The following is a 26,536-nucleotide window of genomic DNA, read 5'->3' as shown; positions in this document are numbered from 1 at the left end:
ATGGAAATCAGTCTGACTCCGGTTAGCGAGCACTCAGGATCCGGGTCCTAAGACGCTGCTAGTGGGTGGGTCAGAGCCCAAGCCCCACTGAGGCTCAGCTCCAAGCCCCGTCATTTTGCAGTGTGGACGCAGCTCAGGCTGCAGATCCGAGTCAGAAACTCTGTGTAGTGCGGTGTGGACACGTTAGCACAGCTGTGAGACCCGGGGCCAGCAATTGTAAGCCCCGGTTTGCAGTTCAGCATGGACACTCAAGCACAGGGCTGGAAACACTGAAAGTCCAGGTCCCACAGACCCAGGCTTAGTGTGCGGTGTAGACACACGTTCTGTGTCCTTAGGGTGGCTGCATCCCACCCCAAAGCTGCCAGCCTAGGATTGCCAACTTTCTAATTGCTGACAACCAGAACACCCCCCCTTCCTCCCCCCTCTGTCTCTCCCCCCCCCCGAGGCCCCGCCCCTGCTCTCCCTCTTCCCCCGAGGCCCTACCCCTGCTTGCTCCTGTCTCCCCTCCCCCTTCCTTCTAGCTAGATCCTCTCCACCCTTCCCTTCTTTCGTCCCCTGGCCCACGGTAACGGGACTTTTGGTGTCCGGTCAGTACATCTGCCCAGACATTGCCAGGTCCCCTTTTCGACTGGACTGTTCAGTCGAAAACCGGCCACCTGGCAACCCTCTGCCAGCCATGACCACAGAGGCCACTGCAGGGAAACCAGGCGACCTGTAGAGCCCTCACCGGTGCCCTTGCGAGGCAGGTGAGACGGCCGTGGTTGTAAAGAGCGAGGGAAGGGAGTGAGTGTGCACCCAGGGAAGCAAGACCGGCCAGACTGAGTCTGTCACACACACGCCCTCCCCAGGCAAGATGCCTTTAAGCCACAGCCCTGCCCTGGAGGCAGGTTGCAGAGGCCCAGCATTCTGGCAGAAGCTCCTGGAGGTTTGCATGGGCGAGGCAGACAATGCATCTCCTGCTGCTCGGCCCAGTTCCAAGGTGAGCTTCCCTCCCCCATGCGCCCATCCAGCCCTCCTGGCTGGCTAGAGGGTGGGACAGAGTTGTGGGCCTGCTCTCCCCAAACACCTCGGGGAACCAGTGCTGCTGGAGGTACTGGACTCCCCCAGTCCGTGGGCATCCGGAGCCCAAGCACCGGCAGTGTAGCTGCCTCCTGGGCAGGGAGTGGTGGAGAAGGCTCCTTGGGCCTTGGCCTTAGTGTGTGGGGAGCCGCACAGCAGCGAGGGGCCGGAGGCAGGGGGTAATTACACCACTCTGGGTCTGTCTCTCTGCTGCTGTCATTGTGGAGGATGGAAAGCAGGCTGCCTGGCCGAGCCAGTTCGTCATTCCCAGGACTGGATGCGGCAGGCTGGGAGGCGGAGCAGCTGGCCGAGAGGCTTTCCTAACTCTATTTGGGATGGCAGAGAAGCTCCTGCTAGCTCTGGAGAGCCTCCACCCCTCTCCCTTGCTCACTGCACTCTCGGCTGGAGCATTAAGCTGCTGTAACCTGCTCAATTCTGCTGCTCTTGGTACATGTTGCACAGGGCAGCCGGTGCTATGGGACAGGCCCTGCGTGTCACCAGGCTGTGATTGGCACCCGCGGGCATTCGTGGGCGTGCTCTGGGCAGGGAGCAGAGCAGTGAGTCCGCCCCTCTCTCCCACGCCAGGTGTTTAACTACGACAAGCTGCAGGACAAGAAGACCTGGATTCTGGCCCAGCTGTTCTGCCGTGAGCTGGGGGCGCACCTGCTCAGCCTGGGCAGTTACGAGGAGGAGCATTTTGTGGCCAACACCCTGAACAAGATCTTCGGGTGAGGAGTCGGTTGTAAAGGGGGCGTGGGCGTGTGCACGGATGTAGGCGCCCGTGCACGTGCACAGACGCTCTGGCACCCATGTGACGGTGGCTGCGTGTACAAGAGTCTGCATGTATTTGTGTTGTACGTGTCTGTGTGCTCATGTGCGTGATTGTCCGTGTGGATATGTACGGCTTTGTAGGCAAAGCATGTCCACGGACCTGAGTGTGAGCGGGTACGTATCGTGTGTGTAAATGTGTACATAGTACAGGAGACTGAAAAGACTGGAACTGTTTACTTTGGGGAGGCAACAAGGACCTGACACGTGAATGAAATACTGAATAGACACGAGACGGTGCCCAGAGCCCATGGTGATGGACGCCCCCGTAATAATATAAATTGGCAAGTAGATAGGTGAGAAACGTGTAGCTATTTACCCCTCCTTGTTAGAACAAGGAGCTGCTCCGTGAAATTCTAGGGAGCAAGCCGTAAAATGAGGAAACACTTTGTTTTCCATAAGGGATGATTGGCTTGTGGAACTCACTGCCACAATACCTCTTTGAGGCCAAGCCCTTAGCAGGACTCCAGGCGTTTATATGGATCACGAGAACACCCAGAGGTACACAGTAAAGATTGAAACCAAGGAGTGTAAAGCTTTCTGCTACAGGGCATAAGCCAATGAGAAACTGCATCTCTAAATAACTGCCCGAGGAACTCCCCCACCCCCTTGGCAGGGAGGGGGGGCTCTGGGCCATAACCCAAAGCGACAGAATTACTAAACCCCCATGAGCAGGTTATTCCATAATTCTCTACTAGGGGGTTCCTGTGCCTTCCGCTGAAGCATCTCGGACAGGGTACTTGGACTAGCTGGTCCGATCCTGTGTGGCATTTTGTATGTCCTGTGTCTGTGTGTATCCGTGCACATGTGCATACATGTATGTTTTGCCAGTGCCGGTGCCTAGGTAGGGTGTACGCTGTAGGCAAAGCATGCACACACGAGTGCCTCAAGTGGGTGTATACGTGATTTTTTCCCACTGGTATTCCTGGGGATGGGGATAAAATCATATTTGCAGATGCATTGTGGGATGTACCACCTGCGCTTGGCCCATTCTCGCTGCGGTGCATCCAGGGGGCATTAGAACTGGCCCTGGGCATTCTTCCTAATAGCTCCCCCTCCGGCTCCATGCAAAAGGAAGGAGACAGGAAGTGTTTCCCCTTCCCCCAGTTCACCAGCTCGGTGTGGTTTCTTCCAGCGAATCGGAACCGGAGATCCATGAGCAGCACTGGTTCTGGATCGGCTTGAACCGGCGGGATCCTGGAGCAGAGAGGAGCTGGAGGTGGAGCGACGGCCTCGGGGTGAGTGCAGCTGCGCTTTGCACAGGATCAGGTGCCAGGTCAGCAGTGCCATGAGCTGAGAGGCAAGCAGGGCGGCCACGGGCTCTGCGGGGGTGTCCAAAGACCTCAAAGTGCCGGACACACTGACTGCAAACCATCGACATAAATAGATAGAGAGGAGCCCCTTCACCGGTTGCTGAAATGCAGCCACCTCTGGGGTGGACAACAGCAGCTGTTCAGCAGTGCTGTGCGGTAGTTCAGGAGAGGGGGAATTTTAGGGAGGCAGAAGGTGACAATTACCCATTTGGAATTTGATCAGGGCACCACAGAACAGATCCAGAGCTGGTGCAAGCCGGTGTCACGCTAGTGACGTTAACAGAGGAATGCCGATTTGCACCCGCTGAGGATCTGATCCTCTGACTTGCCAAATGAGCTATGAGCTTTTTACTAACCACAAGTGGCCAGCCCCTCGTCTTTACGTCTCCCTGGGATGATCCCCTTGGGCACTGAAACCTGTTTTATTGAGACAGGATAATACTGGCACGGCTCCGGGGTTGTCCCCTTTTCTCTTTGACAAAGTCCCTGGGACTCTTCCCGTCGTCCTGGCTGGCCGGATAGAGAGCCACCGAGGCGCAATGTCTGAAAGGCATCATGGAGAGGCCATAGAGGCTCGACTTTCCTTTGACCTAATCCGGTGGTTTTCAACCTTTTTCATTTGCGGACCCCTAAAAGATTTTGAATGGAGGTGCGGACCCCTTTGGAAATCTTTGCCATAATCTGTGGACCCCCAGGGGTCTGCGGACTCCAGGTTGAAAACCACTGGCCTAATCCTTCATGTCTGATCCTTCTACAAGACAGTGACTGCAGCATTGGGCTTTGAAAGCGAGAAAGACACAGACGTCCCTGCTCCCACCTGACTCTGATTCCACCATAGGACAGCTACTGTGGCCACATATTAGAAAAAGGGCTGGATCATTTTTGGACCCATATTAGCGATTGGGATCCCATTCCCCGGTGCCCTGCGCCGTGTGTCCAAAATGGATGGAAAGCACCACGGTCCCGACCTGGAACTTTTCACACCCACTTTTGCACAGATGCAAGGTGTAGGGCAGAGGGAATGAGGCTGAGATGGGGCAAACCGTTCTTGCGCTGCTCCTGGGATTAGCTGGGCACTGGGGAGGTACAGCATTGCACAGCTGGGAGGGGGAAGCAGGCACTGGCTGTGCTCGGAGTCAGAATGCCATAGCGCTATAGATGGATCAACCCTCCGATCCGTTGCACCCGGAGACCAGACGATACGGGCCAATTGTCCAGCCCAGTGGGGTGACAAGTTTGCAGGCTCTAACCCTGCCCATCTTTCCTGGCTCCCAGTTTTCCTACCACAACTTTGACCGCAGTAACCATGACGATGACGACATCCGTAACTGTGCCGTGCTGGACCTGGCGTCCTTGCAGTGGGTGCCCATGCAGTGTGAATCACAGCTGGACTGGATCTGCAAACTGCCCAAAGGTAACGGGGAAGAGGGGCACAGGGCAGAGGCAGGGAGAATGCAGTGTATTCCGTCCGCTGAGCTTGGAGCACTTCGCAGACATGGGCAAATTCAGCCTCCCAGCACCCCTGGGTGGTAGGAAAGGGATCACTGACGGGGGCTCTCAGGGGCTGCTCGTTTGGAGTCTGTCACCAAGGCAGTGTAGGGAGTTTTCCCTGCCTGAGATGGAGCCACCTCTTTCTGGATGTAACCAAGGCTGTGTCAGCACTGCGAAAAGAAGGGTGTTCTTAACTTGGGTTAAAGTAGCCGTGAAGAAAGGGTAACTTATCAGCTCAGCCTCAAGCCTAGACAGGAGCCTGGGGTTGAACTCATCCAGTTAACCCAAGTTGAAAGCCGAGTTGCTGTGTCTTCACTGCTGTTTTACCCTGAGTTAGTTAACCCAAGTCAACCCCCCCCCCTCCCCCGTTTTGCTGTATAGACATACCCAAAGCCTTCCTGGCCAGAGCTGATGTCTTGCCGGGGAGCATCTATAGCTACATTTGAGGAGGAAATGTTCTGCCTTCGGAATGCACTAGATTGAGGAGAGGGGACAAAACCCCAAACAACCCTCCCAAACACAATGAGAGAGAGGATGAGCGAGAAGACGGAACACGTGACAGATGTCAGTCACATCGCTCGAAGCATGACCAGGAGGCATAGGCGCCAATTTTTCCCGGTGCCGGTGGGTGCTCGTGCCCCATCCCGGCCCCTCCCCGACTCCACCCATGCCCTGCCCCTGCCCCCATTCCAACCCCTCCCCAAAGTCCCTGCCCCAACTCCACCCCCTCCTGCCCCTATTGGACCCCTCCCCAAATCCCCGCCCGGCCCCGCCTCTTCCCCGAGCACGCCGCGTTCCTCCTCCTCCCCCCTCCCTCCCTCCCAGCACTTGCTGCCACGAAACAGCTGTTTCGCGGTAGGAAGCGCTGGGAGCTAGGGGAGAAGTGGCGCGTTCAGGGGAGGAGGTGGGGTGGAGGTGAGCTGGAGTGGGGGTGGGGAGTTGCCGGTGGGTGCAGAGCACCCACCAATTTTTCCCCGTGGGTGCTCCAGCCCCAGAGCACCCATGGAGTCGGCGCCTATGCCAGGAGGCACTCAAACTCCGGTGATGGGGTTGGGACAAGAACGTGGGTAGAATGGAATAGCCCCAAACTGCAGATGTTTCTGAACAGTTCCTGGTGGGAGGAAATCTCCACCCACCACGGCTCCCTTAAAAGCTCTACACACACAGATGAACACACTCTTCAAATTACACATGCTGATCCCTCCCCCTCTCCCCGCAGTACTATCAACACATTGATGGGCTTAAGGAGCGAAATCTAAATATTTTCAGCAAATGCACTTAAGTTTGTTTGCCAAGTGGTTTGGGTTATTTTTATGAGAAAGTAGTTTTGTTTAAATGGGAAAACCAATGAATTCATTCCTCTGATCTGTGCATGACCATGCACAGAGGCAGGGTTGCTGGCAGGCGAGGAGTAATTTTGTGGGAGCCCTTTGTTAAAATGTTGGCTGTCCATCACTGTAACCATTTTTAATCACAGTGAGCCCACATGATCGTTTGGGACAGGAAGTGAAGACAGATCCTTTGTCCATTTGTACAGGATGTCTGAAATTTTCAAAGCTGTGAAGGAGTTTTGGACCAAATCCCTGGATAGCTGTTGAAATAAGGAGGAATTGGTTGTGACTCAGTCGTTTATGGTTCCATTGAGTTTCTTGTTTAAAGCAGGGATTCCGCCTTGTGGTTTGTATGAAGACTATAGTGTAGCCTCCCGAAACTCGCAGCACACAACCAGTGAGGAGAGGTTGAGTTTTCTGAAATATACATTGCACCATGGAAAAACCTGTGAGCATTCCAAAGTTAGGAAATTCTGGAGTTAAGGTTTCCTGTGCAACCTTAATTCAGCCCCGTTCTGTATATGCTTTATGACACAGTCCTTAATTACGTGGTTACACGCTTCGTTTTCCACAGGGCCCCGCTGTATTCAGTGCACAAGATAGTGCTTGCTGCCTGAGCAGCATTTCAGTACGAATTTTTAACCTGATCATTCAGTGTGTGGCCTCAAGCTTTGTTTAACCGCAATAAACACTGTATCTCTTATCTAGCGTTTTTCACCCACTGATCCCAGAGCGCTTTACAAAGGAGGTCAGTATGGTTATCCCCATTTGACAGATGGGGAAACTGAGGCACAGGGCAGTAACTTGCCCAAGGTCACCCAGCAAAGCAGTGGCAGAGCCAGGAATTGAACCCAGTCTCCTGAGTCCCAGTCCCATCCACTAGGCTACACTGCCTCCCATCATTGGTTGCACACCGTCCGAACTCAGCTCTGAATACAGAATTGTTAATTTCCGACAGGGCTTTTCTGTGACACGCAGCAGCACCGTGTCTGAGTGATTCACAAATGTTACTGACTTTACTCTCCCAACGCCCTGGGAGGTAAGGTGGTGCTATCCCCCTTTTCCTGATGGGGTCCTGAGGGGCACAGAGATACTGAGGCCAGTTGTAGCAGGCATGCATATAATTACAGTAGTTGGGGTGTGGTCAGTGTCATTAAAACTATTTCCATTGTAAACCCCCCACCCCTCTGCGGTCACACGCTCGTATCGCTCGGAAATGTTCACCTCCGGGGCTGGCACAGTTCAGATTTGGCTTTGGCATAAAGGTGATTTTTCTTTTTTGAGCCAAATCCCTTCCACTGTTGGAGTTACAGCAGGATGGAAAATAATCCATTTCTCCCATTGTTCATGGAAGAATCTAAGCCCTAGTTTTTTGAGACCTCTCCAGCAAAGGTAACTGAAGCTTGAAATGTACCATGAGTTTAGTTGCCCTGAAGGGCTAGTGTCTGAGCTTGTTAGGGAAGTTTGGGGCGGATGGAAGCTTACAGATAAATGAGATTTAAGCGATTACAAAACGTTTCTAAGCTTGATTATTATAATTTTTTGTGTGTGATGTTTATAGAAGATGCATTGTGTGTGTGTGTGTAATGGGCGCCTGGAGTGTGTGTGTGTCGGGGGTGTGCGTGCATGTGTAGATAGATTAGAAAACCTGTTCTAAATATAGGCGTGCACAGGCACACAACCCCTCTGCCTTTAAGGCTGAATTGTTATTGAAGGTTCCTGGTGCTGTTGTAAACCACCAGAGTGGCGCTTGAGTGGTTTATTTATACACATCTGCAAAACCCCTAGAGAGCAGAAGGGACGGTCTTGCTTGATGCACTTTTAGCTCTTCGATCTTCCCAATGCTTCGTGCCCCTTCAGACCGAATAGCAAATCCGGGGGGCTTCTGAGGACACTGAGCAAAAACTGAAACCCTTGGTCGATTCGCAGGGAGCTGGCTGGCGGAGGGGACTGAGTCTGGCACTTGGAGTCTTTCATGTTTAGAGTCTAGGTTGGCACTGGCCCAAAGTCATTACCAGCAATCTGAGAGCTCCTCAGTGGCCTGTCTTCAGAGTGTCGGGAGCCTCGATCCAGTTGCTAAATTGCTCAAATCTCCAATAGACACCAAGGGACAAACTTTCCAAAGAGCTCAGTTCACTTTTAGGCACCCAAATAAGGGCTAGATTTTTTCCCCCCAAGTCCTCAATCCCCAGCCCGCCTCCCAGCCCCCACCCATGGTGAGATTTAGGGCCAGATTTTTCATAAGCGCATTGGGTGGCGAGCAATTGGGAAAAGCTGGCCACAGCGGGGAGTGTTGATTGCTTTGGAATTCTGGCCTGCGTGATTCCCGGTCAGGGTTGCAGGCAGTGGCTGTGTGAAGCTGCTGCTATTGTCCATGCAACGCTTGCCCTTTGGATTCCCCCGTCCTGCACCTTTCACCAGCTCCAAATTCATGAAATAAAAATTCCCCTTCTCCCTCCCATCACCGCAGACCCCCTGCAGGTGCCAACAGCTGCTGCAGTGCTCTGATATCCCTGTAATTAGAAGTCATTATCCATACACATCCCCCCCCCCCCCCCCCCCCGGTCCCGGACAGCAGAGCGCGATAATGTCAGCAGGCTCCGGAAGCGGGTGATCCATAATTCAGAAGCGGTATGAAAGCCAGAGGACGCTGCTGCCAGCCAAAACCACTTGGCTTGGGAAGTTACTTTGATTTAATTGAAATCCGTCTGAGTGGATTCTTCAGACGTGGCGCAGGCCTGAACGTAAAGGGGGAAAGCATCTTCCTTGCAGGAATCTGAGCTGCTGAGGCCCGCAGGCAGGAGCTGAGCTGAATTCAGGAGCATCGCTCATCCCCCTTCTCCTCTGTGTTTGAACAGGTGCTGATGTGAAGGAGCCAGAGATCCCCACCCAAGGTGTGTTACTGAATCATCTCCTGGAGGTTTCCATACACGTTGGCGTCTCTGCGCATCCCCTGCTGTCTGCCTCCCCCGATGAGCGTGCCCGCATCCCGAGGGCATGTGTTGTGTGTGTGCGGAGGGATAGCTCAGTGGTTTGAGCATTGGCCTGCTAAACCCAGGGTTGTGAGTTCACAACCTCCTTGTGGGGGCCTTTTAGGGATCTGGGGCAAAAATCTGTCTGGGGATTGGTCCTGCTTTGAGCAGGCAGTGGGACTAGATGACCTCCTGAGGTCCCTTCCAACCCTGATAGTCGATGATTCTATGATCTCGGGTGTGCGTGTGACTGGGAAGAGTCTGCCTCTTGTGTGCATGTCCATTGTTTGCATCCACCCTGAGTGCCTGTCCAACGAAGTGTCTGCCCTTCCATGGTGCCTCCCACCCAACAACGTTAATGAGCAAAGCCTCAGAAACCCCATTGGAGCTCGGTCAGTATCGCTGGCCCCGTTTTACAGAGGGGGAAACTGAGGCACACGGCAGCGGCATGACTTGCCCAGCATCACACAAGGACCCAGGAGTCCTGGCTCCCAAACCCGCATTCCAGCCACAAGACTAGTCTTTCTCCAAACGGTATGTAAAGTTTTGCAAGTGCCGTTGAATGAAACAAGCAGGCGATGGGTGAAACGGACGGATGTCTCAGCAAAGAGAGCTGGATGTCCGACGGACAAAATTCACCCATCGTGTAAGGAGGCGCAACCCTAGAGGAGTCACTAGAGTTCTCCCACTTGTACCAGGAGTGAATTTGGTGTGTTGGGCATCAGGGTCTCAGCAGTGGCAGGGAGGGGGGGGGCTCTGGGCCATAACCCAAAGCGACAGAGTTACTAAACCAAGCAGGCAGCTGTTCTCGAGGCCCGGGGTGCAGTTGGCCCCAGGGGTTACTGGGCTGCAAAGCTAGAATGCTGAATTTGGGTGTCTCTTTGGAGGGGCCATCGTACGATCCTGAGGTGCCCGGTGCCCAGAGCGAGGGGTGTTGCCGTCCTTCCCACGCTGGCCAGGCTCCCCACAGCTGTGCTGTTGTGTAACAAGGACAACACAGAGCCCGTCCTTCTGTCTGCAGGCGAACTCCCGTGGTGCGCTGCTCCCCCACCCCAGATACTGACCCGCCCCTAAGGGTTTGCTCAGCCTTGGCTTGGATGTCACTGCCATTCAGTAAGGGCCAGCAGCCGCGCAGTGCCAGAAGGGGGGATGGCGTTGGTGGATAAATGCCCTCAGCCACAAACACGCATGGATCCCATTGGAGAGCAACCCAGGGCACCCTCGGGCTCATTCTGTGCCCAGGAGCGTGGGAGCCGTGGGCTTAACCACCCACCTCATGAGTCCCCGATGGAAGTGCAAGGGAGGAACCAAAGTGTGAGGCGTTTGCCCTCCGCCTACCCCGTGACCGTGCCTTCGTCAGCATGATCTGATCACCATGCAGCATGGCTTGCTTAGAGCACTCTGCCCCAGTCGGGGTGGAAGAGCCGCGCAGAATCAGCGGAGCAGGGAGGGCTGGGATAGCAGGGCAGGACTGAAGTGCATCGGCAGAGCTGTGCTGCTGGGGGCCCCGAGTCTAGAGCAGCAGAGAGCGCTGCAGGTCAGGAGTAAGGGAAATTGGCAGAACTGACAAGGGAGTGGTGAAGGCAAGACTGCAATGGCGCGGGGTGTGTAGCTCCACCTTGAGGGCCAGCAGCAGAGCTGGGGGAGGAGGGCCAGGAGGGGACTAGCGCAGGATGCTGGAGATCAGGATTGAGGGGGCTGCGGGGAGATCCCAGAGCTGGAACAGCAGGAGGGGCTGCAGATCAGGTGTGAGGGGCACTGGTAGAGTTGCATAGGGGAAGCGCGCACAGCGTATGCTCCACTGTTCATTGGCACTGTCAGTTTCTCACGGTACTAAAATGTCTCCAGCTTGCCAAAGGGAGACCCCCTTGCTTGTTGCATTCCAGCACCTGTGGCAAGAGTGACAGATGCAAAGGAAGCTGTACGGAGGGCTGCTGACGGGCCTGTTACTGTAGGAGCAGATTCTCTCCTCGCTCCGTCACTGCTTTCCCCGGCCGAGCCAGCGTCAGCCTCGTCTTGTCTGTGCTTCTGTGTCCACAGGCAGCAAAGAGTGGGTGAAATATCAGGACGCAGAATACAAATTCTTTGAGCATCACTCGACCTGGGTGCAGGCCCAGCGGATCTGCACCTGGTTTCAAGCCGAGCTGGTGTCGGTTCATAACCAAGCCGAGCTGGATTTTTTGGGCCAGAGCCTGAAGAAGGTAGGAGAACGTCGCCAAGCAGGGGGCATCCGTGGGTCATTGTCGGACACCTGCGTGTCACTGAGCGCTGTCGTTCAGCAGGGAGCAGGTCTGCACAGTCGTGGGAAATGCTCCCTTCCCATCATTAAAGCCAGAGCAGGGTCGCAAGGGTGTAATTTCACCGGGCATCAGCCGACGCCGGCAGAGTTACTGGATTTACCCCAGTGTAACTGACTCTGGCTTGGCCTTAGGGCTGTGGTGCATTGCACTGACTGGCACCAGCAAAAGCATCTCATTGGTCCCCCCAAGCTGCTGCATGAAGAGAAGGAAGGAGGAGGGTGGGTGGGTACTAAGCATCTTCCCCTTCTGAGGAAGGCACCGAGGGTCTGGGAGGGTAGGGGAGGCTGCACACAGCTCATCGCCCAGCCAGCCTGCAATAGCCACGGGGCACCTGTGCCGGGTTCTAGGCCTGGAGAAACTGCTGGCCACAGCCCAGACTGAGGGCCGGGCTCAGGCAGCTCCTGTAGGTCCCGGCGGAGAAGGCAGTAGCTGAATGGGGCCCTGCTGGATTTGCTTGGCCTGTGATGCTGACGTGTCCTGTGTTTTGATTCCCCAGTTCTCCAGGGGCCAGGAGCAGCACTGGTGGATCGGGTTGCACACCTATGAAAACGACGGGCGATTCAAGTGAGTCTCCCCCCCTCTTTCCCCATGCATCCTACTCTCCTTTCATGCCCCCGCTCCAATGTAAAGAGGATTGTGTTTCAGTGCAAACCCCACGTTAAATTCCAGCTGTGGTGGGGACACGGGCAGGACTCCGGACTCCCCAGCTCATCCCAGCTGGAAATGCCTTAGCTGGGGGGTCAACATTCTGCCCTCGGATAGACACCTGCCCCCGGCTGGCGTCAGTGAGAATTGCTCACTCCCGGAAGAGTGGTCTGGAAATGCTGCCGCCCCCCTAAAGACTGAGTGCGGAGCCTCTCCGGCCCAGAGAGCACGTGGCCAACGCTGAAAAGCCAGCTCCAGTCACGCTGAGCACAAGTCACGAGGAAAGCAGGCCCGGCTACCTCCTTCTCCGCTGGGTCAGAGCGCCAGCGCTCTGCTCCCATCAGCACCCCCAGGCAGGCTGCAACACACCCTCGAGCAGCTGCTGCTGCGAGTTTCATTCCAGCAAGGGCAGGGCCACACCCCGGGTGGGCCATCGGCAGTGGGCATCAAACCTGTGTCTTAAAGCACGAGCCTCTGCTGCTGAGCTAACCGCCAGCCCCTGTTGGCTAAGCCTATGGCAGGCTCATGGAGATCTGCATGAGATTAAACCACTGTTAGAAGAGGGCCAGCGTGACATGCTGAGCGGGTGTGGGCTGCACTCACTTGATGGGGTATTAAACCTTCTGTCCAGAAATCAGAATTCACCCAGGTATAGTCTGTGGTGCTATGCATGGGCCTTCACGGTGTAAACACACCGTCTCCACCCCATTCCCCTTCCCCACTCTCCTCTCACCGGACACAGCTTGTCTAACACTAGTCTGGGAGCTCCCCTGGGCAGGGGGTATGCACTGAGCGGTGCCTGGCCTGGGAGTGGAATAGGCGCTTCAGCCACATGCTTGCGCAGGTCTGCCTCTGCCACCAGCAGAGGGCAGTAGTGATACCTGCACACACGGCTCGCTCCTGGTCCCCTCTCCACTGCAGTCAGTGACCCGGCTCCCCTGGGCTTGGATGGGAGCAGAATTACTCCTCAGCTGTTCCACCACACTGGCTGCTTTGAAGCCACCCTCTCGATTATAAGCGGCCCGTGCCGGGTGAGTGCACCCAGTGAATGGGCAGCAGCAGGGGGCACAGGGAGAGCTGTCCAGCAAGGAGCCCGCGCTGCAGGAATCACCACCCGGCTCTGAGTGCGAGAGCCTGCTCGGTAGCCTCGTCTCCCACCCCTTTCACGTGCAGCTGCTGACACTTCCCGCCCTCGCCTTCCCCAGGTGGTCCGACGGCTCCCTCCTGAACTTCATCTCCTGGGCGCCGGGCAAGCCGCGGCCAATCAGCAAGGAGAAGAAGTGCGTGTACGTGACGGCCAGCAGAGGTGAGAGGTTTGTACGTGTTAGGCGAATGGCCGTGCTATCAGAGCAGCGATCTCAAAGCCCCGTCAGTGACCCCTCTGGCAGCCCCTCCGGCCAGGTGGCTCAGTACCATGATCCCCGATTCACTGATGGGAGAGCTAAGGCATGGAGATGGGGGAACCAACATTTTCGTAAGCGGCTCTGATGTTTGGGTGCCTCTGTTTTTGGGAGCCCAGCCTGGAGACACCTTGGGCCTGTTCTCAGAGGTGCTGAGCACCCACCAGTGAAGTCAATGGGAGCTGCGGGTGCTAGGTACCTCTGAGAGTCAGCCCCGGGGGAATCTTACGGGGGAGGGGCGCTGGGCCTAAGTGGCTTGTCCAGCAAGTGACTGGCAGAGCTGGGAATCAAGTCCTGACTCCAAGTCCCTTGCTCTGACTAATCCAGCCAGTATCCCATGTACCCACCATGGACTGTGCAGGTGAGTCCTACATGACAGACCCCCCTACACACCCGTCCCCTCTGCACATGCCCGGTACAGATGTCCCAAACTGAGGTTAATATTCGAGGTAGCTGGTATGCTGGAGGCACCAAGGTCATTGCAATAGCAAAGCCCCTTCCAGTCGAGGGAGTTACGTTCCACGGGCTGCCTGGAGCATGTAGAGGAAAGTCCATGCTCTCTCCTTTTCTCTGAAGAGGACTGGGGGGACCAGAAGTGTCTAACTGCTCTGCCGTATATCTGCAAACGGAGTAACACCACTGCTGTGAAGCCCTCTCTGCCACCACTGCCCACGCCCGTTCCTGGCGGCTGCGCACGGGGCTGGATCCCGTTCATCAACAAGGTATTCCAGGAGGCCTGCAGACGCAACGGCCGTCTGTCTTGTCTGTGTCGTCCCCCCCCCCCCCCCCCGCCCATGTGCGTCTGCTTACATTTCTGCTTATTCTTGTGCAAAGTGCCGCCTGCGGTTCTGATCTCCCAGGCCTGGTTTAGGACCCTCTAGGGCAGCGGTGGGCAAACTACGGCCCGCGGGCCGGATCCGGCCTGTGGGGTTGCCCCCCCTGTGGCGCCGCGAGCCCCACGCTGCTCCGGGAAGCGGCCAGCACCCCATCCCTGCAGCCCCTGCGGGAGAGGGGGGCAGAGAGCTCCGCGCGCTGCTCTTGCACGTTCCCGACCAATGGGAGCTTCAGGGGAGGTACCCATGGGCAAGTGCAGCGCGCGGAGCCCTCTGTCCCCCCTCCCCCCCAGGGCTGCAGGGCCGTGGTGCCGGCCGCTTCCTGGAGTGACGCAGGGCCAGGGCTGGGGCCAGGGCAGGCAGGGAGTCTGCCCTGGCCCCGGTGCGTGCCACTGCCACCCCAGAGCTGCTCAAGGTAAATGGTGCCAGGCTGGAGCCCGAACCCCAACCCCCTCCTGCACCCCAACCCCCTCCTGCACCCCAACCCCCTGCCCACACCCCAACCCCCTACCGTACCCTGCACCCCAACCCCCTGCCCACGCCCCAACCCCCTCCTGCACCCCAACCCCCTACCGTACCCTGCACCCCAACCCCCTGCCCACGCCCCAACCCCCTGCTGTACCCTGCACCCCTCCTGCACCCCAACCCCCTGCCCACACCCCAACCCCCTGCCATACCCTGCACCCCTCCTGTACCCCAACCCCCTGTCCTGAGCCCCCTGCCGCACCTCGCACTCCTCCTGCACCCCAACCCCCTGCCTGCACCCCAACCTCCTGCCCTGAGCCCCCTGCACCCCTCCTGCACCCCAACCCCCTGCCCTGAGCCTCCTGCACCCTTCCTCTGCCCCAACTCCTTGCCCTGAGCCTGCACATGCACCCCCTCCCACACCCCGCAGCCCCGGCCTGCACCCCAAGCCCCTGCCGCACCCTGCACTCCTGCACCCCAACTCCCTGCCCTGAGCCCCCTGCCTGCACCCCAACCCTCTGCCCCGAACCCCCTCTTGCACTCCACAACCCTCCCTGCACCACTGCCCTGAGCCCCCTCCCGCGCTGTGCACCCCCTCCTGCACCCCAACCCCCTCCCCTGAGCCCCCTGCACCCCTCCTCCACCCCAACTCCTTGCCCTGAGCCCCTTCCTGCACACCACACCCCCCCGCACCCCAACCCCCTGCCCCAGCCGCAGCCCTACATTCATGGCCCTACATGCAATTTCCCCACCCAGATGTGGCCCTCGGGCCAAAAAGTTTGCCCACCCCAGTCTAGGGGCAGCATTGCTGGGGCTTTCCACGACCTGGCTGTGGGGCTGAGGAAAGTGAAATGCTACATTGGGTACGTGGACAGGAGAGGGAGTTGTGTGTGCGCGTGTGTAGGAGAGAGGATTGTGCATGTGTGTAGGGAAGTCGGGAGGATACAAGGTGTGTTTGTGGCAGAGGGGGTCTGTGGTCAGTCGGGGAAGGGCAGTATGTGGGTGGGGAATAGGTGCGTCTAGTGCGCGGGTTTGTAAGGGGTATACTAGCGGAGGTCATTCTCGTTCTGTTTGTACAGCACCTAGCACACTGGGGCTCTGGTCTGTAACTGGGTGCTGCAGTAATACAGCTAGTGATTCAGACAAGTTCCCAGGAGCACAAGGAAGGGGAGTAGGCAGGGAGGCGGGTGGGTGCGTTGCTCACTGGGTTGGGGAAACGCCCCCTGAACGTCTCTCTCATCTGCCCTCGGGCCTTGCCCAGTGTTTCAGCATCAAGGGCCACGACAAGGCCGAGCAGGTGAAGTGGCAGGAAGCGAAGCAAGCGTGTGAGAGCCAGGGCGCCGTGCTGGCCACCATCTCCAACCACCTAGAGCAAGGTAGGGCGTCCCCCTGGGGCCTCTTCTTCTGCCAGGGCTGGGCAGTTTCAGGGCAGGACCCCAAGGGCTGCCTGTGGGGAGCTTGGTCTAACAGCTGGGCTGTGGCCCCGAGACCGGCCAGGTGCAGAACCTGCAGACAGGGGTCAGGAGCATGTGCTTTCGGCAGTGCCCTGTGACTCCGCCATTGATCAGCTGATTCCCTGCTTCCCCTGTGTTTTCATCTTTCAGCTTTTATAACCTCCATCCTTCCCAATGTGACCTTTGACCTTTGGCTCGGCCTCCACGACGCCAAGCAGGAGTTCCAGTGGGTGGAATCGGAACCTCTCCGATACGTCAACTGGGCCCCAGGGGAGCCCTCCGGGTACGGCACCTCCACAGCGAACGACAAACCGGTGAGCGACTCCCTGGGCCCCTTTCTCTCCGCAGTAGCCCAGCCCGGCTGCCTGGGCGTGGGTGGAACGTAGGAATTCCCAGAGCTGGGCCAGCTAGCCCAGTATCCCATCCCCAACACTGGCTTCAGAGGGAGGAGCAGGAACCCTGCAGATAATCTACCCCCAGGCAGGTCTCCTCCTGATTCCTAATACTTAGAGGTTTGTTGAAGCCCTGAGGTTTATCTTCCGGGCACTGGCCAATAGGAGGACTCAGTCCTGGCAGCTCTTCTTGGCTAAACAATGGCTAGGAGAGGAGAGGTGACCGTCGGGCACGTCTCTGAAGGATGCGAATCTCCAGGCCGGGAGAGGAGCCATAGACAGCAGCCGGGCGCGGGTGGGTACCTAGGAGTCTGGGATGAACAATGAGCAAAGGGGGAAATGGGTCCTGATGGCAGAAGCTGTCGGGCTGTGGAACCGTCTCCCAAGGAGCTGGGGAGGGAGCCCTGCCTCATGGGAGGTTTAAAAGGGGACTGGACAGAGCGGGGGAGAATACGCCAGGGGGATCAGCCTGCATTGGCAGTGGGGTGGGGCAGTGTCCTTCTCTAGCTCCCCTGTCTCTCCCCGTGCTGCCGCCAGGGCAGTTATCGGGGTCTGAAGGTCCGGGAGATAGGTAGGAGCAGTGTGCCCGGTAGCACTCTACGGGCTGGAGCCCTGGCTGCATTCGGCGCCCCACAGGAGGGGGTGGGTTTATGGTGCCAGTCCGGAGGCTGGCAGCAGCCTGGTTTGGCTCTCGGCACCACCAGGAAGGGAGCAGAGACTTGGCCGTGCTCTGGCCGCGCTGGGAGCGAGCGCCGTGGGGCTGGTCTCACTAGAGGAGTCTCTCCACCTGCTTTGGCTGCCATCACGGTGCCAGGCAGCCAGAATGTGGGGCCAGGATCCTTTCCGCTCCCACGGACGGTTTCAGGGGATGGGCTCGGGCTACCACTACTCGTAATGACACACACACACACACACACACACACACCCGACCTCCAGAGTACGGCTGGTCGTCCCCTCCCGCCAGCGGGAATGCAGGACCCGTGGGGGCTGCGGCCCAAGGGATGGCATGCGCGCCTGGGAAGTATGCTCGCTGTGGCATGTCGAGCCAAGCAGGCTTTCGACCGGTCTGCGTGTCAGCCTGAGGGGCTGCCTTTGCCACTCAGCCCACGCGGCCAGTCGCCTCCGCTCCTCCGAGCGGAGCAGGGCTTGCAGAGGCAGCGCTGACCTCGCTGGCTTGTGTTTTGCAGACTAACTGCGTGATGGTTTGGCACGGCTCCCCTCCCCACTTCACTGGCCGCTGGGACGACAGGAACTGCCTGGAGGAGACGCACGGCTACATCTGCCAGCGGAGCATAGGTAGGGGAGAGGGGCCAACAGCACCGGGCGTGTGCAGGTGCCTTGCCCGTGGCACCTACTGCAGAGAAGGCGGGGCAGGTGCAGGTCAGAAATGAGCTCTGTAACCGTAGCCCCTGGTGACCTGGCATCACGGCCCCCTACAAGCTGTCTCTGTTGGGTCATTGGCTGCAGCTGGGCTTTGCTCCTGCCAGATCAGCTCTGCGCCCGGCTGTCAGCCTCCAGCTTCTCTGGGCAGCGTGCGCTGTGCCTGGGTTCTCTGGTACTAGCCACACTTGTGGGGCTGATGGTCCAAATTCTTTTGTAACGCGAGCTGGGGAACAGATCGGTGCAGGAAGCCTGTGTGCCACCCAGGCACTAGGTGTCTGTCCAGCTGAGAGTGTCCGACAACACGCTGCAAAGAAACGCAACCGCCGTTCCTCGAATGCCCCTCCCTGGAGTATCTCAGCAGCCACGCCAGAGCGCTGAGTCAGAGCCCAAATACAGGCTCCAAACATGCACCCCCTGGTGCTTTCAGATCCTGAGCCCAGGCTGTGGGTTTGGGCCCAGCTCTAATACTGTGCCAGGCCCAGCTAAATCCATCTCTGCTACGGTGCTGCACCGCCCAGCATCAAAGCGCCCCACGTCCCTCCCGCCACGTCTCAGCAACCTGCGGCGCGCCTGCCCTTCTCCTTAACGGGATTCTGTCCCACACGGGCTGCCTTTGCAGCTCACTCAGCTCCACCAGCCCACGTCTCGCTCTGCGTGTGGGCAGCACCTGGACCCTCACGTGCTAAACAGTCACAGCTGTGAGACTCTGAGGGCGCCGCGGTGCCCCCAGGCTGGGACTCCCCAGCCCACGCTCACACGCACATTACTCAGCCTGTCTCCTGGGTTGAACAAAAACCTGCAGCTGATGGCTGCCTTCTCTCCCGGAGCTGGGTGCCGCCCACTGGGGGTGGGGCGTTTTGCTGTCCGTTCAGCGGCGTGTTTTGCCCAGCGAGATGCTTGCCCCGAGCTGGTGCGACAGTTACTCGTGGGAGCGTTTTCACATGGAAAGGAGGAGACTAAGGGGGGATATGATAGAGGTCTATAAAATCATGAGTGGTGTGGAGAAAGTAGATAAGGAAAAGTTATTTACTTGTTCCCATAATACAAGAACTAGGGGTCACCAAATGAAATTAATGGGCAGCAGGTTTAAAACAAATAAAAGGAAGTTCTTCTTCACACTGCGCACAGTCAACTTGGGGAACTCCTTGCCTGAGGAGGTTATGAAGGCTAGGACTATAACAGCGTTTAAAAGATAACTGGATAAATTCATGGAGGTTAAGTCCGTTAATGGCTATTAGCCAGGACGGGTAAGGAAGGGTGTCCCTAGCCTCTGTTTGTCAGAGGGTGGAGATGGATGGCAGGAGAGAGATCACTTGATCGTTACCTGTTAGGTTTACTCCCTCTGGGGCACCTGGCATTGGCGACTGTTGGTAGACAGGATACTGGGCTAGATGGACCTTTGGTCTGACCCAGTACGGCCGTTCTTATGTTCTTATGTCCCGTTCCTGCCCGCTCCCCAGGGCCCACTCCCGCGCTGGGATGGGACGCCCTGTGGCAGTGCCGAGGGGCATCGCTCCAGTGCAAAGAGAGACTCTGGACGGAGATCTGACCGTCTCTTTCCTCCCCCAGACCCAGCTCTGAGCTCATCCCGGACCAGCTACCCCCCGTCCCCCAGCTCCCTGCTCTCCTATCTCAACAGCACCTACCGCATCCTGCAGAAACCCCTGAAGTGGCAGGAGGCCCTGCTGCTGTGTGAGACCCGCAACGCCACGCTGGCCAGCGTGCTGGATCCCTACACCCAGGCCTACCTCACCCAGGCCATCGGCAGCTTGCGGGCCCCGCTCTGGATCGGCCTGGCCAATGAGGAGGTAGGAGGGAGGGGCTTGTCCCCTCGGCAGTGGAGGGGAGAGGTGGGGGTCTGAGCTGCCCCTGAGCCTTCCCCTTTGTCGGTGGTTTCCAGGGAGGCCGGAGCTATTCCTGGCTCACAGAAGAGAGCCTCTCCTATGTCAACTGGCAGGACGGGGAGCCTCGGCAGGTCACGGGCTGCTCCTACGTGGACGTGGATGGGACGTGGCGGACGGCCAGTTGTGACACCAAACTGCAAGGGGCTATCTGCAAGGTCAACACAGGTTTGTGCGTCGGCCTCCCGGGAACAGAGGAGACGCAGGAGGACCGGGGGGAAGAAGCACATCGGGCCCCCCTGGTGCCGCTCCGCTGGGCAGCTGCAGACCAGGGGAGTGCTGCTTACATGCCGGGCTGTGGCTTCGGACCCCATGGCTGGGCGGGTTGCAGGCTGAGCAGCAAGAACCCATCCAAGGAGCGCACGCTGTGCTCTGCAGTGCTTCCTAGGGACCCAGCAAAGCTGGCTGGGCAGGAAGGTGTTCCAGACATGGCCTGAGCCTTCTCTTGCTCATGCCCCCTGCCCCACCCCTTGCCCGTCCATGCAAGGCAGGGCACAGACAAGACCTAAACTCTAGTGTTGGTGGGTCATCAGCAATGCTCCGGCTTGCACCGTTTCCCTGGAAAGAGCTGTTTGGTCTCCCCCCACTCCCCCTTGGGGTGCTCTCTCCTGATCCAGCCACAGCTGTTTGACGGCACCCCAGATTAGCTGATTGGGGGGAGGGCAGAGAGCACCGAGCAGGCGAGGGCCTCAGGGAGTGGGCAGAGTGGAGGCGGGAAGAGACGGAGCGAGGGTGGGGCCTTGGTGGCGGGAAGAGGCAGAGTGTTGGCGGGGCCGAGGGGGTGGAGAACCACCGGGGACAAGAAAAGCTCCTTACTCATTCTTCGGCTCCTCTGCAGGGTCCCCCCGGTCACACAAGTGGAGTTACAGTGGGAGCTGCCCCAAGTCGGTGGAGGATTCCTCCTGGATCCCCTTCAGGAATCACTGCTACACTTTCCACATGGAGGTCACTCTGGGGCAGAAGGACGCCATGAAGAGATGCCAGAAAGGTACGAACAAGGTTCGAGTGCCGTGAGCCCGAGCACGTGAGCCTAGGAATGCAAGATGGTTATGACCCGTTAGATCGTGGGCTTCCCCCACTGCCCGGGCAGGATTGTTCCCTGGAACGTGCCTGCCGGCGAATTGTCCAGTTCGTTTCAAATACCCCAAGCAGTGCAGCTTCCACCCCTTCCCATGCAGAGCCAGTTCCATGGATTCCAGCACTTGCCATCCCTCACGGCCAGTATAAATTAACCTTCATCCCTCTTTCTCCTGGCCCGCTGCCCTTGTGTATCTCTGTCCTGGTGCTTCCCCACTTCAGTCACTCTCGGGCCGAATCTCCCTGTGTGTTCGGCATGTGATCAGCTGAGCCTTTCAATAATCACTTCTTCTCGCAGGGCTGTGGGGCAGATCCTCAGCAGGTGTAAATTGTCAGAGCTCTGATGACCTCGGGCATTTTGCACCAGCTGAGGCTCTGCACGCTCGCGCTGATTGTCTGTGGAACCATTGCTGGGAGTCGGATCTGCTTAAACAAAGGCCCCTTCCTGTTAGGTCTCAGCAAAGCGCGCAGGTGCACCACGGGAGCAAAATCCAGCACCCACAGGCTGCGCCTCCCTTCCTCGGAGCGGCCGGTAACGTTCCTGGCTTGTGCCTTTTCCTCCGCAGCTGGCGGCACGGTGTTGTCCATCCAGGATGAGATGGAGAATGTGTTCGTTTGGGAGCATCTCCAAGCCTACGAGAGCCAGTCCAAGGGCGCCTGGTTGGGGATGACGTTTAATCCCAAAGGTAAAAGAAACACGTTGCAAGGGGGGTGATTTGTCTGGCTCCAGCGTTTTTAGAAACCGGAGAGGTTGGAGCCGCGCTTCTGACTTCACTGCCGATAGCTGGTGTCAGGAGGCGGCGTGGCCCCATGGGTGGAGCACTGGACTGGGAGTCAGGAGAGCTCGGGGCTGTTCCCAGCTCTTCCATTATTTGCCTCAGTTTTCCTGTCTGCACAAATGGGGATAATGGCACTGTCCCTCCTGTGCTGAGGTGCTTGGAGATCTACAGAGGGGAATTGCTAGATCTGGGCTCAGTGTTCTTGTCCTCAGCGATGCACTGCGGCCAATGAGCGCTTAGGGATTGCACGTATCAAAGAGCCCAGCCATGTGGAAGCCAGGCACTCTCTTGTAGGCGCTGTTACCCGTTTCTCTGGGGGAAGAGGTGTCTTCTGCATGCAATGGCCTGCGTAGCTCTAGGCGCTTTGGGGTAGAAGGGTTTGCTGCGTCAGTCCCAGGGGAAGCGAGACGAAGGAGTGGCTGGACGTTTGCAGTCCCAGTCCGGTCTCCCGAGGGAGAGCTTGGCCTGAGACAGTGTCTTCGACCTGCCTGGATCACCTGCAGGGCTGATCTAAGGGGACCTGCAGGCCACGCTGGACATGGTGCTGGGATTCAGCACAGTTCTTCAGGACTGGTCAAAGGGCAGCCCATGGGCCAAGTGCAGCCCATGTTGCTCTGCAACGCAGCTTATAGCCACCCACGTCTTGGGAGACGACCAGTCCCCGTGTTCAACGTGGCCAGGCCACTCCGCTCATCCTGCTGGAACCTATAGACTCTGCCGGCTGCTGCTCAGATCAGAATAGAGCATTGGATGCTGGGAACTGTAGCATCAACAGTCTGCTCCGTCAAACGAGGGCAGCAGCTGCGTGCTCCCATGTGACACTAGATAGGTGTCCTGCCAAGGCACTAGCCCTGCTGCTCTCGGCTGGGCAAGGCCCCGGCTCCCCTTGCAGCCCTGTGTAATGGTCTCTTCCCTTCTCCTAGGAGGCACCTTGGTTTGGCATGACAACACAGCCATGAACTACTCCAACTGGGGCCAGCACGACACCGGCCCCAGCATGCTGAGCCAGAACAGCTGCTACTGGATCCAGAGCAGTAACGGGGTCTGGCACCTGGGCTCCTGCTCTAATGTCACCATGGGGGTCATTTGTAAGATCCCCCGAGGTAAGAGGCCCCAGGGAGCCGGTTGACTTGGCTTGGTGGCTTTCACTGCAAACCAAGAAAGAGTTTGAGAACAAAAGAACCTCTAGACGGTGCAGAGTATCATAGAATCTCAGGGTTGGAAGGGACCTCAGGAGGTCACCTAGTCCAACCCCCTGCTCAAAGCAGGACCAATCCCCAGACAGATTTTTTTCCCCAGATCCCTAAATGGCCCCCTCAAGGATTGAACTCACAACCCTGGGTTTAGCAGGGCAATGCAGTAAATCGCTCTGGGGCTCGGGTGCTGTCGAGGTGTCGTGGATTGATTTTCTGCCTCTGGGGACTTGGCCTCAGATCCTGGTTAGAGGAGTTTGGGCGGGGGCAAGGTACTTCATAGCACCTTGTCCTCCGCACCCAGAGAGCAGCGCAGTGCAATTGCCAGCCTTTGCTCTGGAGAAGTGCAGGATCGACATGTTCAGAGCTGCGGCAGGTCAGGTTGAATTGTAATAGAGCTGTGGGTGGGGAGTAGCAGATCAGGACGGAGGTGCATCAGCAGAGCTGGGCAGGGAGCCCAGGGTTGGAATAGCCGGAACTGTGGAGTAGGATTGAGGGGCGTCGGCGGAGCTGGGCAGGGAGCCCAGGGTTGGAATAGCCGGAACTGTGGAGTAGGGTTGAGGGGTGTTGGTGGAGCTGGGCGGGGAGCCCAGGGTTGGAATAGCCGGAACTGTGGAGTAGGGTTGAGGGGCGTCGGCGGAGCTGGGCGGGGAGCCCAGGGTTGGAATAGCCGGAACTGTGGAGTAGGGTTGAGGGGCGTCGGCGGAGCTGGGCGGGGAGCCCAGGGTTGGAATAGCCGGAACTGTGGAGTAGGGTTGAGGGGTGTTGGTGGAGCTGGGCGGGGAGCCCAGGGTTGGAATAGCCGGAACTGTGGAGTAGGGTTGAGGGGTGTTGGTGGAGTTGGACGGGGAGCCCAGGGTTGGAATAGCCGGAACTGTGGAGTAGGGTTGAGGGGTGTTGGTGGAGTTGGGCGGGGAGCCCAGGGTTGGAATAGCCGGAACTGTGGAGTAGGGTTGAGGGGTGTTAGTGGAGCTGGGCGGGGAGCCCAGGGTTGGAATAGCCGGAACTGTGGAGTAGGGTTGAGGGGCGTCGGCGGAGCTGGGCGGGGAGCCCAGGGTTGGAATAGCCGGAACTGTGGAGTAGGGTTGAGGGGTGTTGGTGGAGCTGGGCGGGGAGCCCAGGGTTGGAATAGCAACGTAAACAACATCAGGCCCAGGCAGAGGCGGTGCTAGCCCATTGGGGTCCCTAACAGGAATATTTTGGGCACCCCATCATACATGCTAAAAACTCAAATTGGGGCCCTTTTTGCTGCATGGGGAGTCTGCTCATGCCCAGCGCTGGGCCAAGGAGTCTTCAACATTGTGATGGGGACGTTGTGGAGAAGCGAATGGGAGACCGAGGCAGGACCAAGCTAGTCAGTGGTTCCTCCACCCTGCAGTCTGGGGCTGTTTGCTCCCATGTCCCTGTGGCAGGGCACAGGCTATGGTTGGGGCAGTCCCAGTATTTGGGACTTGGTAAAAACAAGTAGCAGGGACTTGGCAGGTACAGACATGCCCAGGGAGTGCCAGGGAATCGCAGGGGTGGGGAGGCCACCAGGGACTCAGCGAGTGCGGGGCAGGCTCAGGGCATGACAGGGACTTCGTAGATGACGGTGACTTGTCGGGTGCGGGCCAGGCTCAGCGGGTGCCAGGGGTTCGGCGGGTGCGGGCCAGGCTCGGCGGGTGCCAGGGACTTGGCGGGTGTGGGGAAGGCTCAGGGGGCGCCAGGGACTTGGCGGGTGTGGGGAAGGCTCAGGGGGCGCCAGGGACTTGGCGGGTGTGGGGAAGGCTCAGGGGGTGCCAGGGACTCGGCGGGTGCGGGGAAGGCTCAGGGGGTGCCAGGGACTCGGTGGGTGCGGGGAAGGCTTGGTGGGTGTTAGGGACTCGGTGGGTGCAGGGCTGGCTTGGCGGGTGCCAGCGATTCGGCGGGTGTGCGGCAGGCTCGGCGGGTGCCAGGGGCTCGGCAGGTGCGGGGCAGGCTCGGTGGGGCTAGGTCGAGTGCCAGTCCAGGAAGAGAGCTGAGGCAATGCGTAGACTGGGCACGTATTCTGTATTACCACAGCCATTTGCCCCAGCTGTAGCAGGCAGGGCTGGGCGTCAGGGGAGGAACACACCATTCCCCACTGGCAGGAATGGGTCTGGAAGGAAGGACACTCTGGCAGGCTACTGATCTGTGTCTCTCTTCATTCCCCTTGCAGTTGAGGAGAGCAGCTTCTCCCGATCAGGTGAGTGGCACAGCAGGGTCACAGATCAACATGGGCACAAGGCCTTGTTCCTGTCCAGCCCCAGCTCCAGGGGTTGTGCGGGACAAAGGGAGTACCGGGGCCTGGCAGCACGAGTGCCCGTGTTTGCCACCTGCCGCTGCGCCCGTAGCTTGGCAGGCTGGCCAGGGTCACCTTTGGATGAAGAGCTTTCCCTGTGAATTCCCAAAGGCAGGGACCACACTTGATTTCTGTGTGAGCACACTGCCCCCTTGCTCCACTCATTCCCCCCCCAGACAGAGAGGAAAGGCTTGCATCCGCTGCTGGGATCCAGGGCGTCCATGCGCTGCGGCTTGGCAGTGAGGAGTATGGGACGTTGAGTGGAACCAGGCAGGATAGACGCCCCGTTGGTGAGCCAAGCTCAACAACCATGGAAAAGGACGCCCCCCAGCCCTCCTGGGAACCACCTCTGCGTTGGGGGCCCTGCTCCCAACCTCTGAGCCGCGGGAGCTGTCTGTGTTGCAGTGACCTGCCCTACCCCTAACCCGTTGTTCGGGAAAGTGCAGGGGCCGAAGCACAGGACTGGGAGTCAGGACGCCTGGGTCCTATGCCCTGCTCTGCTGCTGACCTGGCTGTGGTGACCTGGGGCAAGGCCGTTCCTCTTGCTGTGCTTCAGCTTCCCTTCAGTTCAGTGGAGACGGTGACCGGGATTGGGCCTAGTGGGGTGGGTTTCACGTGCTTTTTCCCCTCTCCCTCAGCTCTCCCGGACAACACGACCGCCATCGCCGTGGTTGTCCTCTCAGCACTAGCGCTGTGCGCGTTGATCGCCCTCGCCGTCTACCTGTACAAGCGCCGGCGGAGCTCCGAGCGGGGGGCCTTTGAGAGCGCCCGCTACAGCCGCACCACCTCCAACCCCAGCGAATCTGCCGAGAAGAACATTCTGGTGTCTGACATGGAGATGAACGAACAGCAAGACTAATGGGGGGAGCAGGGGGGGAGGGGGAGGGACTGAGAGCACCAGGCACACTATCTCCACACCAAATACACAAGGTCAGCAAAGGACAACAGCAGAATCACTGCGGCTGGGACAGGGAAGAAGAGCCAAAAGGGGTCTGGGGTGGAACCAGGGCCTTTGTCACCAGGAAATCAAACACGGGGCCAGCAGCGTCTCCCTGGGACACACAAAGCCGCCCCGTCGGTTTGCAGCACCCGTAGGAGTTCGGGGGAAGGCAGTCCCTAGGCCGCAGGGGGAGGGCAGAGTGTCGCCCAGTTAGGGCCTTTCAGAGACCTACACAGGAGCCAAGGCACCTGCGACCCTGAGGTACTAATAGGCTCGAACATTTAGGGCCATTATGTGGCTCTCTGGACTGGCTCCCCTGAGGCCACATAGGAGACAGGCTGGTGGCCAGAGAGAACTTCCCTCCAGGTGAGAGATCTCTAAACCCAACCCTTCCCCCCCATCCATGTATCCAGGCGGGAGGGCTCCCCACCCCTCCCCAAGCGTCTGTGTCTGAGCTATCTCCATCACACCTCCCTGGGTT

At 58.3% G+C, this 26,536-nt stretch overlaps 1 protein-coding gene across 1 annotated transcript in view; it reads left to right on the top strand.

Moving 5' to 3' along the window:
• The window catches only part of MRC2 (mannose receptor C-type 2), an 88,582-nt gene extending 62,608 nt beyond the window's left edge, over positions 1 to 25,974 (top strand). The window contains exons 13-30 of the mRNA XM_065422612.1: positions 1,645 to 1,787; positions 3,023 to 3,125; positions 4,476 to 4,614; positions 8,881 to 8,916; positions 11,035 to 11,195; positions 11,791 to 11,858; positions 13,145 to 13,245; positions 13,916 to 14,061; positions 15,899 to 16,013; positions 16,242 to 16,405; positions 17,671 to 17,779; positions 19,436 to 19,674; positions 19,767 to 19,935; positions 20,606 to 20,755; positions 21,411 to 21,530; positions 22,547 to 22,726; positions 24,993 to 25,019; positions 25,754 to 25,974. Coding sequence (XP_065278684.1) covers positions 1,645 to 1,787; positions 3,023 to 3,125; positions 4,476 to 4,614; positions 8,881 to 8,916; positions 11,035 to 11,195; positions 11,791 to 11,858; positions 13,145 to 13,245; positions 13,916 to 14,061; positions 15,899 to 16,013; positions 16,242 to 16,405; positions 17,671 to 17,779; positions 19,436 to 19,674; positions 19,767 to 19,935; positions 20,606 to 20,755; positions 21,411 to 21,530; positions 22,547 to 22,726; positions 24,993 to 25,019; positions 25,754 to 25,974 — 2,391 coding nt within the window. The remainder of the gene's footprint in view (positions 1 to 1,644; positions 1,788 to 3,022; positions 3,126 to 4,475; positions 4,615 to 8,880; positions 8,917 to 11,034; positions 11,196 to 11,790; positions 11,859 to 13,144; positions 13,246 to 13,915; positions 14,062 to 15,898; positions 16,014 to 16,241; positions 16,406 to 17,670; positions 17,780 to 19,435; positions 19,675 to 19,766; positions 19,936 to 20,605; positions 20,756 to 21,410; positions 21,531 to 22,546; positions 22,727 to 24,992; positions 25,020 to 25,753) is intronic.
• The last annotated feature ends 562 nt before the right edge of the window (positions 25,975 to 26,536 follow it).

Source organism: Emys orbicularis, chromosome 25 (genome assembly GCF_028017835.1).
Source record: "Emys orbicularis isolate rEmyOrb1 chromosome 25, rEmyOrb1.hap1, whole genome shotgun sequence".
In the NCBI taxonomy this organism is placed as follows: domain Eukaryota; kingdom Metazoa; phylum Chordata; order Testudines; family Emydidae; genus Emys; species Emys orbicularis.
The sequence above is the reverse complement of the archived record's forward strand: the minus strand, read 5'-3'. Positions and strand labels throughout refer to the sequence as shown.